General features: G+C 39.4%; 1 protein-coding gene across 1 annotated transcript; it reads left to right on the forward strand.

Moving 5' to 3' along the window:
• Positions 1-333: 333 nt before the first annotated feature.
• On the forward strand, positions 334-17264 carry ednraa (endothelin receptor type Aa). The gene is made up of 8 exons (XM_017422008.3): positions 334-568; positions 2295-2821; positions 5672-5799; positions 9316-9514; positions 12771-12923; positions 13028-13161; positions 14127-14235; positions 14582-17264. The coding sequence occupies exons 2-8, from the start codon at positions 2333-2335 to the stop codon at positions 14717-14719; spliced, it is 1350 nt and encodes a 449-aa protein (XP_017277497.1). The 5' UTR covers positions 334-568; positions 2295-2332; the 3' UTR covers positions 14720-17264.
• Positions 17265-18568: the final 1304 nt, after the last annotated feature.

The following is an 18568-nucleotide window of genomic DNA, read 5'->3' on the forward strand; positions in this document are numbered from 1 at the left end:
AGTCTTGTCTTTAAGTCTAACATCTGATGCCTTTGTGTGACTTAACAGCTGTGTCTAATGTATACAAGACATAATGTGACTGATGGGGGATTGAATAAGAAAGTAGGAGGGGTTCAAGGAATGGGGCAGATTGGTGGGGCGTTTGGCTCTAAAATATGCCCCTGTTCCCCCGTGTGTGTGTGTGTGTGTGTGCTGCTGGAGATGATTGTCAGCAGGCGGTGCCTCTGAGAAAAAGGGGGAAAGGAGGGTGATGTTTCAGAAGGGGGCCCAGTCTGTTACCAAAGGGAGGTGGAGACTACTATCCCACCCAGTCAAAGTGTCTCACTGGTGCTCTGACACACACACACACACACACACTTAGACATACTGCAAACTCTCCACAGGAAACTCTGAGCCATAATGCGAAGGCACCTCAGAGCAGACGGGTGCATTGCTCAAACCAAGTGGGATACGGCGCAGCTTTGATAGTGCGTTAATTACTCATGTGATGTGCTACAGATGTCTGGGGGCTTCAGCTGAAAGTTTGCCTGACGCTTTCCAAGGGGGCCAGGCAGACATTTTAGAAGCGGTAGGTGAAAACCAAACGTATTTATTATTTATGGACAGATCAGTTTGTGTGCTGTCACAGATCCCAGCAGTGTCATGCTGATGCTAAACTGTGATGCTACTTGAAGGGCTGGCTGCTAAATAGTTTTTTGTGTACTTGGTGACAGCAGGGACTTTGAACAGGAAGAACTCTGAGCTATAAGTCTTGCCTGTACTGTGACATGATGAAATGGGCTTCAGCTCTTCTCTGACAGTTCCAAACTTTAACCCAGTCATTGCCATCAACTTTGTGGGATGAATTACTCTGATTTTGTCCAAAAATGCTGATATTTTCCTACCTAGAGATCGTGAATTTATGGTAAAAAAATTTACATTTTTTGTGTGGACTTTGATCTTAATCTGTTTTCTGTTGTAACCTTTTTTGCTTGCATTGCAAAGTTTACTTGAAATTACCCCCAACTCCTTGCTCTTTGTGTGTGTGCGTGTGTGTGTTGGGGGGGACTCATAACCACATGTTTTAACCTTTTGAAATTAGAACCAGAAAACAATTGTAAAGCCGGAGAAATCACACTTTGCAAATCCGTGCAAAACACTCCTTGTCACAACAGCACAAGAGGCAACAGTATTGACTCAAAAATACAAACAGCTTCTCTTTCTTGTAGAAATGAGTGAGAGCAAAAGAGCTGCCCGATGTGCTCTGCTGATACCTCGTCCTCACTGTCTGATTGTAACCAGTGATGGCATCTCCCATCTGTGCCCCCTTGGCAAAATCTTTTTGAAGTCTTAAAGACATTGTTAATAAAAATCCTCGTAACTCCTTAGTGGGATAGTGCTGCTTCCAAGCTTTCTTGTGGCTGACTTTTATTATTAAACTTTTATTGCTTGAATGCTGAATCAGCATTCAAGCTATTGTTTTGCTGTTTTTATTTGGGTTTTTTTTCCATAATTTTTTTTTATTTTTTTAATCTAACTACTTCTGCACACTTGGTTCTATTTTTAGCTAGTTATATCTCAGAACTCGTTCAGAAGATGGTTGATGTGATTTCTGGGTTTTGTAACTTCTCGAAAAATTTCACTTCGTTTACAATATTTTTTCTTATAGAAATACTTGGAGATCTCTTCAAATTCTTTAAAAATGTTATTCTTTTTTAGGTCAGCATCAAAACATTTACTTTATTTTTTGGGGTTTTATACCACTTTTAGTTTTTTAGCCATCGTTCTGCTACTTTTAGGTTTTTAGTTAGCTTATTTGTTTCTTTTAGCTTTTAGCTACTATTCTTCAGCTTTTAGCTAGCCTCTTGTGTACTTTTGGCTAATTTTTTGGTATTGCTAGCTTTAAACTAGGCCTTCATTGCTTTAAGGTTTTAGCTAGCCTTATGCTATTTTTAGCTTGTAGCTACTATTTAGCTACTTTTAGTTTTTTCTAATATTTAGCTACTTTTAGCTAGCCTTTCATGGGCCTTTAGCTATCATTTGGTATTTTTAACTTTTGAAAAGCCTTTTGTGCATTTAAAGCAATTTTTTTAGCTTCTATATACCATTTAATTACTTTTAGATAGTTTTAGCTAGTGTTCTGCTTCTTGAAGGTTTAATAACTCAGTTTCAGTTTCTTCAGCATATTTCAGCAAAGTCAGTGTCTTTGGTTAGTCTTTCCTTTCTCTTCAGTTTTAAAGGCCAACAAGCATTGTGTGTATTCTGAAGTATAAACATTTTGTTTATTTTTTTGTTTTGTTTTGTTTTCTCACCAGTGGCAAGATTCATTCTATCGGTGAAATCAAAGAGCTTAATGCGTTTAATAATGGGCACCCCAGCTCAGAATATGCTTGTGCTAATGGCCTGCTTGGCAGCCGGAGGAATGTGCCAGATAAAAGGAGCTGAAGCTGAGGACTCTCTCCCCGGCGCAGTGGTCCACTCCACCCAGTCTCCGGGCTTCCACAGCACCACCCGTCCAGGCAAAGGGCTAGGTGTCCCTCCGCCGGCCCCTGGAGCTGAGGCTCACGATTTGGGATCCAGCTCGTCCAATGAAACTGTTGTAAAAAGGCCAATGGTACCTCCGAAGTGCCTCACGAGTCCCTTCATTAGCAACTATTTTAAGTACATCAACACCGTCATTTCCATTACAGTCTTTGTGGTCGGCCTGGTTGGAAACGCCACCCTCCTGAGGATTATATACCAGCACAAGTGCATGAGGAACGGGCCCAATGCCCTCATTGCCAGCCTGGCCCTGGGTGACCTCATCTACATTTTCATTGATATCCCTATCAACGTCTACAAGGTAAAGGTTTTGCTCCCCGGCTGCTTGTTTTTGCACAGCCCTAACTTTATTTCTCATGCAGCCGAGGTGCTGAGTGACAGGTCTCAGTGTTGATATGACGAAACGCAGCCACAACAGAGGAGACATGCTCAGATAAACTAGAATATTACAGACAGGAAAAAGAGGAGGGGGGTAGAGGGAGTGTGCAAAAAGACGGGAACGTGTAATCAGTCAGACAGTGTTATCTTCCTCATGTGCACAGATTAGTGATGAGAGGAGCGGGGATATGGTAGACTTAAATAAACACAAAAGTCGCCCTACAGTCACACATGCCGCTGAAGTCGACCAGAGGCTTTAGTCATCTTATGTAAAACTTACATATATATGTACATAAAATGTAGTTTTTCTCACCCACTATCATAAAAGGGAGGCAATCATGTAATTGATTGAATTCATATAAGCACGTGTTCATTTGTTCGTCTGTTAGCAAAATATCTCATGAACCACGGGCTAGGTTTTATTGAAACTCTCAGAAATGAATCGTCAGTTGTACACATGATTACCTTTCGGATTCAACCAGATTCAAAATGGCCGCTACAGCTTATCAGCCTTAGTAAATGCAAAAATGACTATAACCTTTTTACACGTATTGAGCTCAAATTTGTTGTGGCAGGAGCTGAGAGTCATCCCTAACGCATATCCTAAAAGATAACAGATCTCGCTTGAACTTTGTTTAAAACGTTGCGGGGCTGTAAGCAAAACGCATTTGTTCAAGAAGTGCTAATAAATAAAAAGAAATTGGAGGTTTTTTTTTTTTTGCTTAGCTTTTTAGCTAAAATAAAGTTCTTTTTTCTTAGGGGTTTGGAGAGCAAAAAGCTAAAATAACCCTGTTTTATTTTACCTCCTCTGTGCCTATTTTTTAATGACTTGTTTCATTCCTGTTTTCGTGAGACACACGAGTTGTCGGAGAGATCCAGGATGCAGAGAGAGCAACCACTTCTTGACAACCGGTGTGTTTGAAATTAGCACAAGAGCGACACATGATTCCAGTTTAGCGTGACTCACGGCACTTTTGTTTGCCTCTGGGCCACTTTAAAATATGAAGCGTTTTCTGTGGGCTGATATGCTGAGCTGCTGCAGAGCTCCCACCTCCATTTGATTTATGCCGAGTAAACACTGTCGGCCTTTGTGTAATATTTAAGAGCGATGGCGAAAATGAGAGATCAGTCATTCAGATCCTTTTAGCCACATTAAAGGATGTTGTTTTGCAAGAGGAAAATTGAGTAAGCCACCTGGTTGAAATTAACTTGGGACTCTGAGGGCACGGCGACTTTGTAGTCTGAGCAGCACATGTGCAAAGAGGAAACAAAAATCTTCAAGGGGAAACAGTCTGTGCGCAAACAAAGAAAGAGCCCCCTTCACAGATCTCGAACCCCCAGTTCCCTCTTCCTTGGGGCAAGGACGCTGTTTACAAAATTATCATCCTTTGTTTTGCGTTACGTAGGAAAAATGTCAAAAAAGTGCAAAGCAAAACTTTATAAAGATGTCCTTGATTTTTTTTTTCTTTCTTTTTTTTCCCCAACAAAGGATGTCAGATAAGGTCTAATCTTTTAAAACGATGACGGACAACAAACAAACTTGCAACTGAAACTGTTCTGCATTGAGATTTCTGTAGTTTACCAGGAATTTAACAGTTTTACAAAAAAAACATTTTGCCAGTTTTATGTGCGTGTGTGTGGCTTTTTAATGGGTCATTATTGGCCATAAAAATGGGCGTCCTAAAGAGGCTAATTGTTTAGGAAGTAAAGATGTGGAGGAGCTCACTGTTCTGTTAAAAGGCTTAGCCGTTCAACTGGATCAGTGGGGGATCACAATAGATTTCATCTTCTACTTTACATAAAATATTCAAAATTTTAGGAAATCCAAAAAATAATCCGTGTCAAACACAATAGGTTTGATAACTTGTAAAGACACAATGTAAAGAGACACAATTATTGCTACGTGTGATTTGCAGCCTTTGTACCAACATTTACTGTCATTTGAATGTCTTTCTCTGGTTTTGCAGATTTCAGCAAGAAAATATTACACACAAAAAATAAATGAAACTAGTTTATTTCAAATCCTTTTAAGAAAATAATGTAATATCACTCTTTGAAGAAAGGCATGTCGCCCACTGCCATTCATGACAAAGTTTCAGACTAAGAACATCTTACCATGAGCAACGACAGAGTTGCAGCCGTTTTGGTCAAACCTTGAAAGAAACATTAAACTCAATCTCACACGATATCTCAAGACCTTCATGCTCAGAGTATGTGCTGTGAATGACTTTAAGCTGCAACCACATCAGATTCTAGCTCAAAATCTGTCAAACTGACTGAGTTTGACCATTTTTGTCTTGGCTAATTTTGATAAGCTGAAGTGACCGTCTTGAATTAGTTTGACTTTAAAAGCGAACTGGTTGTAGATGTTTCTCCAATGATTACTTTCCGAGAGTTTGATTAAAATTTATTGAGTGGTTTGTGGGATACTTTGGAGATAAACGCACAAACACACACAGCGACAGGCAGCAACATTAGGCGGCTGCTAATAAATATTAAAATGATGACTAGAGGTAGGTGGGGTTTATAGTTTGCCATGAATGCAGAAGTTGTTGCGTTTGTATCTCGACAACTAAGTTGATGAAGTCAAATGCAGAGTTCACAGATGAAGGACCTCTATTTGATATGAATTCTGACTCTTTTAAGCCATATTCTCACACATTTTTCTTTGCCATACTAATGTGAAATCTTACATTTCGTCCTAAGAAAAATGTGCTGAAAATGCTGCAGGAAACATGCTGCATAAAAACCATCTACTGTATCTTTCCACCAGCTCCTGGCTTCTCGCTTTCCATTTGACGGCAGCGTGATTGGCCTGTGTCTTTGCAAGCTGTTTCCTTTCCTGCAGAAGGCTTCTGTTGGCATCACTGTCCTCAACTTGTGTGCGCTCAGCGTGGACAGGTTAGTACAATCAAACTCCTGACTGGTCAGTCACAGAAACCAATTTTACTGTCCCTGGGAGGCAGAAGTCTGACTGGGCTCGGTTTAAAGATTTCAAGATGAATTCTGTTTCAAGGAACTGTTTGGACATTTTGAAGTGGGATTTTGTTCCATCTCAGTGATTTTACAACTGTTCGTGCAAACACCGTTCTATAAACCTTTAGATGGTTGCCAGTTTCACATTACACAGTTATTTACATTAAATGTGATGGTTGGTATGCAGCTTGGAATGGTACCTATTCCTGCCAGAACCGCGCAATGTGAAGGTTTATTTTTAAAAAAGTGTTCAGAAAATAGCATTTATATGAATCACTGTGGATTTTTTTTTGTATAGAATTGTTTTAGGACAGCAGAAATTCACTTTGGAAATGAAGCCTGATGGCTAGTTCGAGTGGCACCACTTCCCAAAAGTATAGCTGCCTTTTAAAACCAGTTTTCAAAATTTTGCCCAGGTTGCACTGGGAGTGCAAGCCAGTTGCTGCAGTCATTATTTACACTTGCAAACAACCACAAGAATCTATGTAAATAACCACGCCAAGGCAAATTAAAAGAGATGTAAAGGGAGTTAAAATAGTATTCGAATGGACCTTTTTTTAAGACAGCAGCAATCCACTCGACAGCATTTGGAGAAGAGCTTTGCTCGTTGGTTGTGTCAGAACTAATCTCTAGTTCTCTAAACTGAGGCTGTTCAGAGAGCTATGTACAACATGTAGGATATTAATTGTTCATAATCTTTTCACAAAACCTCACTTCAGAATGTTCAAACTATCCCTTAAAGCAAAAATAAATAAAAAATTAATGTGACCAAAAATGTCATGTGCACATGCATGGTGTCCCTAAGAGAAAGCTTATTCGGTTGTCATGAACTTGTGTAAATTCTAAAGTTTTGTTTGTCAATAAGGTAATTTAAAAAAAAATAATGACTCCATAAACAGACAACAGCTTTGGATTAATGTCACAGCAGAGTAACTGATGTATTTTTTTCTTCTTTATGCATAAGCAGGTGCTGATGCACAGCATTTATAGTGGCAGCCTGATCATAGAAATGAAAAATTAAATTTGCTGTCTAACCTTGTCAATTAAATCCTGTTTCACTCAGGACAAAAGGCCATTGCTTCAGATGAAGCGCTTGCAGCTGGTTGCCTTTAATGCAATTGCAGTTTGTCTGGAGATGCAGAAATTATTTTTGCAAGTTGTACAAACAGTTTGATTTGATTCTACAGTAATGAAAGGAAGAGGAGATAATTGTTTTCAGGAAGCTCATCGGGTCACAGCAAAGTGGCTTAACTCTCCAAGTCTTCTTTTTGTTGCTTTGGGCTTCAAAACATTGGCCCTTCCTTCGTGGATCCTGTGTTTATCTGCAGCGTTGTGTTGATGATAAATTCACTGCACGCTTCATTTTGATCACCCGCTGCCAAAGGCAAAAAAAAAAATGTTTTTGTCCCGTCTGTGTGTGTGCGAGCCTGCACGTGTGTGTTTTTGTTTGTTTGTCATGTTAGCAAAACATTTCATGAACCGAATTTTATTAACATTTTCAGAAAGTAATCACTGGATGTGCATCTACAGCTGATTAACAGTTGTAGCCACCCCCAGTTTAAGAGAACACTAGGCCTTTAAGTTAACATTGCTGTCCCGAAGGCAAGCATGCTGATAAATTATTATTTATTAGTACCTGAAAAGACGTTCCGTGATGAATAAATGATGATCCCGAAGTGCTGAGGTTCACTATTGTTTCACTTAATGCACCATATGACTTCAGAGAAAAGAGACCTGCCTACCTGCTCTGAACAGACTCCAAGACTCAAGCAGCCAGACAACTTTAATGACCTCCATTATGNGGGTGGGGGGTGGGGGTCTGCTGTGTTGGTCAGTTGTGCTCTTCGGCCTTTAATCGAATGGTACCCAAGACCTGTACGGCAAATCTATTTTCATAAGCATCGAAAACTGTTTTAGTCTCTTTTGTATCTTTTGAATGCTGTATAAAGAGGAGGAGAAAGAAAAAAAAAAAAGGTGGATACATTACCACTTAGTGAAATATAAATGCCGCCATGATGTTCGACAGAGAAATTCAAATGTATCATGAAAAATATATTGTTTTTGCCATAAAATCTTGATGCGCCATTTTACTAAAACATTTCGACAAGTGGTTTCCGTTAGTGAAACAAACAAGCAAACAAACAATGGGTGAGCAGGAAACACGAGCCAACACACAGACCTCTCTGCCAACGCGGGGCCTGCCCGTTTGGAGGCTTCGCAGAAATATAAATATTAGATATTAAAAATAAACAACTGATCATCTCTCCGCATTAAATCTTAACATTTTGATAGTCTGCTGACGCAGCGCTTTGTTGTGCTTGGTATGCTGCCAGGCATAAAGAAACTTTCTAATTTCTGTTGAACAGTGAAGCAGTGAGTGAACGCAACTGAGTGTTTGCAGTTCCGCCTTTTGTTATCACCCGCCACCGAAGGCATAAAAAAGGAGCGATACTGTTTTTGGCCATGCCTGTTTGCTTTTAGGTGTGTGTTCATTTGTCTGTACTGTTAGCAATATATGTCATGAATCACTAGGTGGATTTTAATGAAACCTTCAGAAAGTAATTACTGAGATTAAATCTACAAGTGATTAACTTTTGGGGTCACTCCAATTCAAGATAACCACCACAGCAAAGCAGGCTTAGCAAACACAAAAATGGCTGTAAGTCAGTCAATTTTACAGATATAGACCTAAGGTTTGTTGTGGTAGTAGCTGGGAGTGATCTCCAACTTATACTCTGATCTCTGACTGATCGTGCAAGATCTGTGTTTAAACTTTTGGTATTAACTATTAGAGTGATCTATGTCGGTCTATTAGCAAAATATCTCATGGTTGATTGGACAGATTTTAATGATACTTTCAGTAAGTGATCAGTGAATGTACCCCTACAACTGATTAACTTTTAGAGCCGATCCAATTCAGAATGGCCACCACAGCCAACCAACCTCAGCAAAAACAAATGCGGCTATAACTCAGTCAGTTTTACAGATATTGAGCTAAACTATGGTCTGGTAATAGCTGAGATTTATTCACAGCACATGGTCTGAGGATAACACCTCATGATTTAGCATGAGTTTGCACATAACGTTATTTTCAACGTTTGACCAAAACAGCTACAACTCCCTCATTTCTCAACATGAAATGATCTCAGACTGAAACTCTGGCATAAAAGGTGGTGGGTGATGAGGAATGCCAGGCCTTTAATTTATAAAATGGCATGTGGTATGACTAGTTGAACGTAACGTACAAGCCAAAGTAATTGTGTCATAGTTTAAATATTTTTAAATCAGTTTCCCAGTTTGTATCCTAGGACTGTTACATTATATTTCTGTTTTGTTGGTTTTTCTTGACTCTGATTAGTTGTTCATGGGTACCTACAGTATAAGTAATGCATGCACGGAGCTCCACTCTGAATGTTCCCTTTTTAATCTCCTTCGTCACAGGTACAGGGCCGTGGCCTCCTGGAGCAGAGTGCAGGGAGTGGGCATCCCCCTCCTCACCCTCATCGAGATCATAATAATTTGGGTGCTGTCACTCATCCTGGCTGTTCCCGAGGCTGTTGTTTTTGATATGGTCTCCTTCAACTACACCAACATCACCTTTCGCACCTGCATGCTCAACCCCAAGACCGACTTCATGAAGGTAATCTGTCATTATTTATTTTTTTCTTGTGTTAAATAAGAGGATTGGGTGCTTTTAGACCAATCTGGGTCTGGGAGTCTAAGGGGGTTCTGGGAACTAGTGAGCTCCTCTGGATTTTAATGAAAATCTCAGAAAGCAATCATTGGACTCACATCTACAACTGGTTAACATTTGGAGTCAAAATGACTTAAGATGGCTGTCACAGCTCTTTGACCATAAAGACAACAAGATGATTTTTATAGATGCTGAGTTAAAATTGTCATGTTTGGTCAACTGGTCACCTCAATCACGTTCTCTAAGCGCTAACAGAATTTCCAGGATCTTTATTTAAATCATTGGCATGAAAGGTTGTGAGAGACATCCATTTCTTTAAGGAATGCAAGTTTCACTGTCTTTTTTCATTCGCATAACAGATAAAAACATTGAACAGACACACTGGATGTAACAGCCCACATGTAATTATTGATGAGCGAAAACCATTAGGCTCAGTGAACCTGAAGTCAATTGTTCTGTTTTGTGTTAGGGATTAATATTAACACATTCAGTGATTTGTCAGTGTTCAAAGCTTTTTTTGTTTTATTTATTAATATATTTGTTTTGTTTGTTTGTTTCTTATGAGGCCAGATGCCAGGGTTATGTACAGCTATTGTTACAGTAGTTCTCTTGACTCTGAGAGTTTTTAATCTGAGCTGATTTTTACACACTACTGTGTTTCTTTGTGCCTTCAATGCAGATCCATAAAAATAGTGCTTTCTCCAACAATTTAAAGTAGGGACTGCAGTAAAGAGCTTTTGAGTCTTTGTGTTTACTTTTCAACATTTAAGACAGCGGGGCCTCCTTTCAGTAACCTCACGTCCTCTTAGCTGTTTGATCTCACAGCAGGAAGGTTCCAGGTTCAAAACTCGGCTGCAGCCTGTCTGTGTGCAGCTTGTGCGTTCTCTCCATGCGTGCGTGGGTTCCCTCCCACAGACCACAAACACGCATGTTATGTTAAGTGGTAACTCTAAATCTTCACTAGGTGAGAGCGAGCGCATGACTGGTTGTCTGTCTAACTTGTCGATCTGTCTCTATGTGGCCTCATGACGGACTGGTGGCCCGTTCAGGGGTGTACCCCACCCTTTGCCCAATGACCTCTAGAAACATAGGGACCAGCTCCCAGCAACCCTGCATGGAAAAGTGGGTAAAAAAAGAAATAGATTGAAAGATGGATGGATGTTTTGTCTCATACGCACACAAAAAGAACGATCTTAAGAGCAAGCTCCAAGTTCAGATCAGAGATTAAAACTGAATTAATTAATTTATAGAAGTTCACCCATAGCATAAAAGAATAAATGAATTGAAAACAGTCGCATTATGAGATATAGTTCCTGTTCGTTTGTTCGGTTTTAACAAGCTTTTTTTTTTAAATTGTTAAATGTTAAAAGATAACACCATTCATCAGTTAGCCTTTTAGTTCTGCCTTTGTGTAATATTTATAATTACTGATATCACAACCGCTCCCATTTTCTGATTTTTTTCTTTTACAAAGTAACATAAGTTTGAAATTGTGACTGAAAAGTGACCCATTTAGACTGCTTTTTTGATAATGGTCAGTTTCAAAGCACTACAAGGTTGACGTTCTGGTTTAATAAAATCCCAAATTTATGCATCCATAGTGTGCGACTGACAACACTTTCACTCGCACAAAAAATGTTTCTGTTGTTTTTTCAGCTATACTCACATATGTGCAGGTCAAAGAGAAGAGTCACAAGTGGCAGAATGTCTCAAGGCGTCAAGCCCACCTGGTTCTGTATGAAACACCAAAAAACTTTTAGTTTTGATGCAGGCACGGCCCTTCAGTTTTTATAGAAAAGTTTCAAGCAAGAGATTTTTTTTAATCAGCATGGGGTCCCCAAACAGACAAGAGTATATCCACATCAATGTGTGTGTTCACAGTGGCTCACACTGTAGACAACACAACTTCTCTAAAGGGGAAATCTTATCTGCATGAAGCCACAAAAGTTTGCCTTAAAAATCCAATTTTCCACATAGTGTTTTGTTTCAGTGTTTTTCAAGCTAAGTTCTTCAGGTAAAAAAAAACTTATGAGTGTTGTTTCTGTACAACACCAACTGTAGAAGAGCATTTGTGCAAATTACTTTTTACATTTTCCAAAATGGTAGTGATGCATTAGAGGATTAGTAAGCTAGAAAATGGATCCCAGCATGAAATCTACTTGAGGTGAAACCTCACCTTCAGCTTAATGTCTCCTTCATCTTAAATGCATGAATTACTTTACGCTTGGAGTCGGAGAGTGTTTTTAATGGACGTGCTGATACGCTGTCTTGATTGGAAATATACTGTGTTTTAAGTACATGAATACAGCAGTAAAAGCAATCAGCTCCAACATATCCTGCTTATTCAATAAATATTTTAAAGCATAATAACATCATACAGTTCAGTTAAAGGATGCAAACATTACAGGAAAGCTCAGAAATGTGTCAAGTAGGTCATTTACCAAAGTCCCAAGTCTGGTCAATATTTTGAGTGAAGTATCACTTTCAGAAATAAACCCAGTCAACGCTCTCGCTCTTGGTGATTGTGGCCTTTCCACATCCTTCAAGCACATAATTGATTGCAGGCCAAGTGCAATTACTGAGGCCTACAGAGCTCTAATCTGAGCCATATGTGCCATTCCCAATCCTCAAAACCGGAAAAATGACTTGTTTGTTTGTGACGTATTTGCACCATGACGGAGTCCAAAGTGGACCAGCAAAGTAAAAGACCCGGAAACATTGTGTAACAAAGTTTGGTTACATTTTTATGGTTTTGAAAATAGCATTTTCATCATACCTCCCTAGAACCACAAGCCGTTATTATTCACTACATGATTAGAACTGATGTGTTTTCAGAGTTGTCCCAATGAGCAGTTTTCACACAGGCTCCAATAGCACTGGAGAACCGCAGCGGTCAGGAAGTGTTCGGGGTCTCTATATGTGATTTAAATCCAAAAGCAGAGCATCTACATTTACACTAAGTCAAGCTGAATCATTTTCAAATTGGGTGTTTAAGATCCATATAGATACAGTTTCACTTGTAAATCAAAAATAATGTAAAGAAATGCTTCAAGAATGTGCATAAATGTGGACTGTTCGGCTGGACGGCAGCACTTAACAAATCCACACCTCAGTCTCGAACGCTCAGGTCACAGACTTACTGTAACTCCTGAAAAAAGAACTGTAGTTTAACTAGTTTATAGCTGTGCTTTTCTTCCTGCAGTTCTATACAAACAATAAGGATTGGTGGCTTTTCGGCTTCTACTTCTGCGTGCCCCTGACTTGCACCGGCATCTTCTACACGCTGATGACCAGCGAGATGCTGAACCACAGGAAGGGCAGCCTTCGCATCGCGCTCAGTGAGCACCTCAAACAGGTTGGACAAACAGCAACCATTCCAACACTTTTACCTGATTGCTTCTGTCGACCGTTTTGTCGCTTTTTACCGTCCGGTAAACAAACTCGTACTTCTCTTCGCAGAGGCGGGAGGTGGCCAAAGCTGTTTTCTGCCTTGTGCTGATCTTTGCCCTCTGCTGGTTCCCGCTGCACCTGAGCAGGATTCTAAAGAAGATGGTTTACAACCAGAAAGACGAGATGCGCTGTGAGCTACTGAAGTGAGTTTCCTATTGGTTTCTACCCTGATGCACTAAATTTACTTGAAGAGCCCTTGTAATTTTGGATTTTAAGTTCACAAATTCACTTTCTTCAAGTTTAAATGTTTCAAAAAGCTTAAATTTATTCTTATGCTGTACATTGGAGCACCTCTTAATGGCACCTTCTGTCTGTTTGCCACGCTCAGTTTTAGCTACACGCTCGCAAAAGGTCTATTTTAGTGCTCTGATTGGTCTGGTGACTCGTCAAATATGGTTGCATGCTGTCAGTTGCCCGTACTTTGTGTTAAGAAGGCCAAACAAGCTTCTTAGGTATCATAAAAATGCTTTTTATGCTGATGTAGATAAGTAATTATGGAAACAGAAGGACAATTAATGAGGCATTTAAGGTATTTCTTTTGTTGGAAAAGATGAAGGTTTAGGTTTTGGAACATTGCAGACCTCAAGAAAAGCAAAATAACTCCAAATGAAAAAAACAAACAAATCAATCTAATCGGGTCATTGCAGGGTTTGGCCATTTTAATAACAACAACAACAACAACCATTCCAAGAGAGAACTTTACGGGCTCCGAGTCTGCACATGTTCAAATCTCCCACAGGTTTCATAAAATTCTGCTTCAGAGTTTTTCAGCAATACTTTTAACAAACAGAACAATGGGCAAAAAGCACTAATTATTATAACTTCCTCTCAGACCTTCCTTTCAAAATAAATTAAAGTCCCAGCATTCTTTCTAATCATTTTAATCTCCTGCCAGATGGGAGGAGATACAGAAGCCCACAGACCAGAACTAGCCACCAGAAGAACACTATTCCCCCACAAGCCATCAACCTTTTAAATAACCAAATAGTCTCTGGTTTTACTTTTTACATCTTACTTTACTTTACTTCATTTAAAAAAAGGAGTACGCAAGCTTTCAAGTCTTCATTGATTTTATTTGCTTTATCACTCCTGTTTTCTCTGTTTTCAGTTTCCTGTTGGTCCTGGACTACCTCGGCATCAACCTGGCAACCATCAACTCATGCATAAACCCCATTATACTGTACTTTGTCAGCAAGAAGTTCAAAAACTGCTTCAAGGTACTGCGCTCCCTTCGCACACACAGGACATCACCTCATCCCTCTCCACACACAGATAGACATTTGGTTTAGAGATAATCTGGCTTTTAAAACGAGTAGAGACGCATTTGTTCATGACTCAGGGGCTGGGATGTGATGACATTCCATGAGCAACAAAAGCGGTCTGGTGTGTAGTCACTTTACAGGCGGTGCTCGCACGCTTCACGAATGTCTGTCAGGGGAGACAAACAAAATCCTGAGTTCACGTGTTGAAGGTGAACAAATGGGAGACTGTAGCTCTGCAAATAAATGTGACAAAAAAACTCTGACATGTTAACGTGTTTCTTCTCTTCCCCTGTTCTCCCAGTCATGCTTGTGCTGCTGGTGTTACTCCGACAATCAGCTGAACAGCACCGGCCCCATGAATGGAACCAGCATCCAGTGCAAAAGCCCAGAGCCCAACAACCTCCACACGGACCGCAGCGTCAGGAAAGACAGCAATTGATGGCTCCCCGGAGTTAGTTTTTATGCTTTAAAAACAAATTTAAAAAAACTCATCAATATTCATCTTAAAATCTGTACGTCCAAAAATATATCAGACTCTGTTTGGGACACCGAAGCAACACGTGTGTGGAAGCACATATTAGGAACTGGAACAAGAGGAACAGACCATGGAGTGGATTTCCTGAGCCTTTTAGCAGGCCGAGCTTCCTGAGAAAAGCCCCCTTCTGGTTCCCACACCCACGAACAGTGACACTGTGGCCTGAGAGAAAAAACAAGGAGTGGGGGGAAGCAGGATAAGGAGGAGGACTTTTTTTAAAGGATGCAGCTGAACTCTATAAAAAACTACCAGGAGCTGAGCGTGGTTTTCATGTAAAGGGCAGCACCGCCAGGAAGGATGCCGCAAGAAGGGAAAAGGCTGACCGATGAGAGATGACTGTTTGCTCCTTCAGAATGAATGTTACTCATTAAAGATATAAACCAAACAAACAAACAAATGAAAAAAATGATTGTCACGACTGAAGCTCTGTGCTGTATTTGATATACACTTATTGTATATAGCAATATTAAAACTGTGTCTTATTCTTTAGGGAAAAAAGAATCTTTCAAAAAGACGCATATAAACACTAAAACATTGTTTCAGTTAAATGGAATTAGGATCTACAGTCAAATGCAGAAAGAAAATGACTGATTATAACAGAATTTAGTGTAGTCCTAAAGCAACAATTCAGATCTTTTGCAGCGTGGTTCTCCAGTAAGCCTATGAGCAGTTAATATCTTACCTGTTGGAGATCTTTGAACAATCTCAGTCCAGAGAAATGGGGATTAATTCTGACCATAATGATTAGCTAATGGCTAGTCTAAGCTGGGCCAAGACCAAAGTGGACTGCTGCCATTCTGAATAACTAAATAATTAAATCTAAAAAATCAAAACAAACAAACAAAAAAATCATGGTGGTTCATGAGAACACTATTTTATTAAACTTTATATCATTGTCAGTTTTGCATTGCATGGTTATTTACATGGAACTGTATGGTTATTTGTTAATGCTAGTAGAGGCAGCAGCTAGCTGGAGCTGGAGAACTTTCTACAGGAATATCATAATATTTTAGCTATTTCTGCTGGAATAACAGTGTAATAAAAAAAAATGACTGCGGGGAAAAAAATCAAATCAAATCAAATGCGACATGGCCGTTCAGACTGAGGTCGTTTGGAAAAGCGTCCAATATGTACCCAATTTAGGATCACGTGAAAGTGACCTAGGAAAAAACTGGATTTGTCACATTCAGACTGATATGGGTCACATTTGGGCAAAAATAACTGGGTTTTGGGCACTTTTGCCTGCAGTATCATTGTTCCCCAAACTGATGTCATTCAAATATATTCATTGGTCATAACCTTTACACAGAACCCCACTGGAAAAGATCTTCACTGTTCCTTTAAGAACATGTTTCAGTTGCTTGGATTACGTTTGCAAAAAATAGTAGGAATTAAAGCAAAAATCATCTCAAGCAAACAGAAACTTGGTGTTTTAAGTCCCATGTAGACGTTGAATAAAACTAGGCAAGGACTATAGCCTTTTTTCCACTATACACTGTGAATTTTACCAAGCAAATGCAACCATTATTGTTATATTTAAGCCAGTATAACCAACTGAATATAAGTATTTGTTTAGCATTCACTTTTATAAAGTGTAATAAGTACAAAAAGAATTGTAGTCAGACCTCATTGCCTTTGTGATGACACAGACAGGTAATGGTTTGCAGAAGTGCAGAGGTAAGAATCAACAATCAGATGAACAATTCATCACTGACTGAGAAGAAAGTGTTCTTATGCATTATGTACATAAAGCCAATGGCTAGTTTAACCTAAGATTAATACAGGAAATGAGAGGAAACATGCGGCACGGCTTTAAACCAAAGTATAGAGATGTGCTTCTTAATCTGTCTGGGTTTTTTTTATCTTATTCATGTAAAAATGTACCATATTTGTCACAGAGTAGACGGAAACCTGGCGAGGTTTGTTCGAAAACACTTTAGACAATGCTCATTAGTAAAGTTGTGTAGTACTTTTATCAGACTCTTATAACAGGCGTTCAGTTTTTAGTCTGGGTTACCTTCTGCTAAAACCATCTAAACTCAGCAGCTTTAAGCTTTGTCCACAATTTAAATAGGAAAAAAACTAAACTGAGGAAAATACTTTCAACTAATTCTCAGCAAACTTGCAAACATAAATATTTCGAAAAGTGTTTAATTACATACCTACAAGTAATGGCCTTATTTTTTATGTGCTTTTTTTTAATTAATATAATTTTTTTGCTGTTGACATGTGAACAAATATAAACCTGTGTGAGTTTGATTTCGTGCTCACCTTCGTGTGCACCATTACTTGCCCTCCTAGTTTGTCATCTGGAGTGTTTTGCACACGTGTGTGTTGTTTCGCCACTACTCATCTACGTCAGTGTAATCTGTGGTAAACGATGTTTTGTCAGTGATTCAAACTCCTGTTAATGTTGCTGCTTGAACCAATAAATCACTTTCCATCTCCACCGTGCGGTTCCTATTGAGCTGTCAAACTAGCTTCTCTCTGAAAAAAAAAAAAAAAAAAAAAGAAAGAAAATTAAGGCGCCCCTCTTCTGTTTTTAATCTGCGCCTGGGAGTGATTGGAAGCACAATGTGACCTGCTCGCCAGCTCAGCCCTCAGGGTTGCTCATGTCAGCGGAGGGGATGTGAACGGCTCGGGTTCACTTCTCATCGCGCCTGACAAACGTTTGTCCACTGGAAGCTTTGTGTTTTGCATTAAATGTCACGACGGAGAATATAAAAAAGCTTCTGCAAAGTCACTCCGGTTGCATAAAAACCTTATCTTGCAAAGTATCGTGGAAATTCCAACACAGTTCAGGTTTCTTTTGCAGAAAAATCCCATTTAAATAAATGTCAGATTCCTCCTTGCAACAAAGCTCAGAGTAAGCAATGGGGCTGACTCTCAGCTACTACCACCCCAGATGGTAGCTCGGTATCAATCAAACTGACTGAGTTCTAGCTATGTTTTGTTTTTCGTAGATAAGTTGGCTGTGGCGGCCATCTTGAATTGGGTTGACTCCAAAATTTAATCAGTAGTAGATGGACACCCACTCATTGCTTTCTGGAAGTTTCATTTTTGCCATCCAATAGATCGTGAGATATTTTGCAAACTTGACNGGGGGGTCATGAGATATTTTGCTAACAAGCATTCACAGCTGACTCTAATAGTTAATGGCAACATTTTAAAAGCAGATCTTACTTGATCCATTTGTGCTTAGAGTATGGGATGGGGATGACTCTCAGCGACTACTAGACAAATGTTTAGCCTGGTATCCATAAAACTGACTGAGTTATCATTGTTTTTATGTTTACTAAGGTTGGTTAGCTGTGGCGGCTATTTTGAATCAGGTTTACTCCAAAAGTTAATCAGTTTTAGATGTGTATTCAGTGATTACTTTCTGGGAGTTTCATTAAAATCCATCCAGTGGTTCGCAAGATATTTTGCTAACAGACAAACACACTAACACAGGCAATTGATCACCACAAAAGACAGGCAATAATTGACATGTGAAATGCCTGCTTTGCCCTTGTTTCCCATGTGGTTTTGGAACATTTTCAACATGTTTTCTGTGATCACGCGTATAAAATGTGTTTACTTCACGTGGCCTTTTCCTGCCTAAATATGTCGTTATCAAGAGATTTCCCTCTCTATTACTGTCAAAAATAGACATTTAGCAGAACTGTGAAATACAAATACATATCTGATAAGCACCCAAAACCAACAGGCCATTGTAGAAGCTGTGGTTTTTGTTTTATCAGTCTTTTTGTT

Source organism: Kryptolebias marmoratus, linkage group LG3, assembly GCF_001649575.2.
Source record: "Kryptolebias marmoratus isolate JLee-2015 linkage group LG3, ASM164957v2, whole genome shotgun sequence".
NCBI lineage: Eukaryota > Metazoa > Chordata > Actinopteri > Cyprinodontiformes > Rivulidae > Kryptolebias > Kryptolebias marmoratus.

What these genes read in the sequence shown, in the direction of transcription:
- ednraa (XM_017422008.3), top strand. Translation starts at nt 2,333, where the DNA reads ATGCGTTTAATAATGGGCACCCCAGCTCAGAATATGCTTGTGCTAATG. An exon ending in TCCCTATCAACGTCTACAAG is followed by an intron (nt 2,822 to 5,671) that starts GTAAAGGTTTTG and finishes TCTTTCCACCAG; the next exon opens with CTCCTGGCTTCTCGCTTTCC. An exon ending in CCAAGACCGACTTCATGAAG is followed by an intron (nt 9,515 to 12,770) that starts GTAATCTGTCAT and finishes TTCTTCCTGCAG; the next exon opens with TTCTATACAAACAATAAGGA.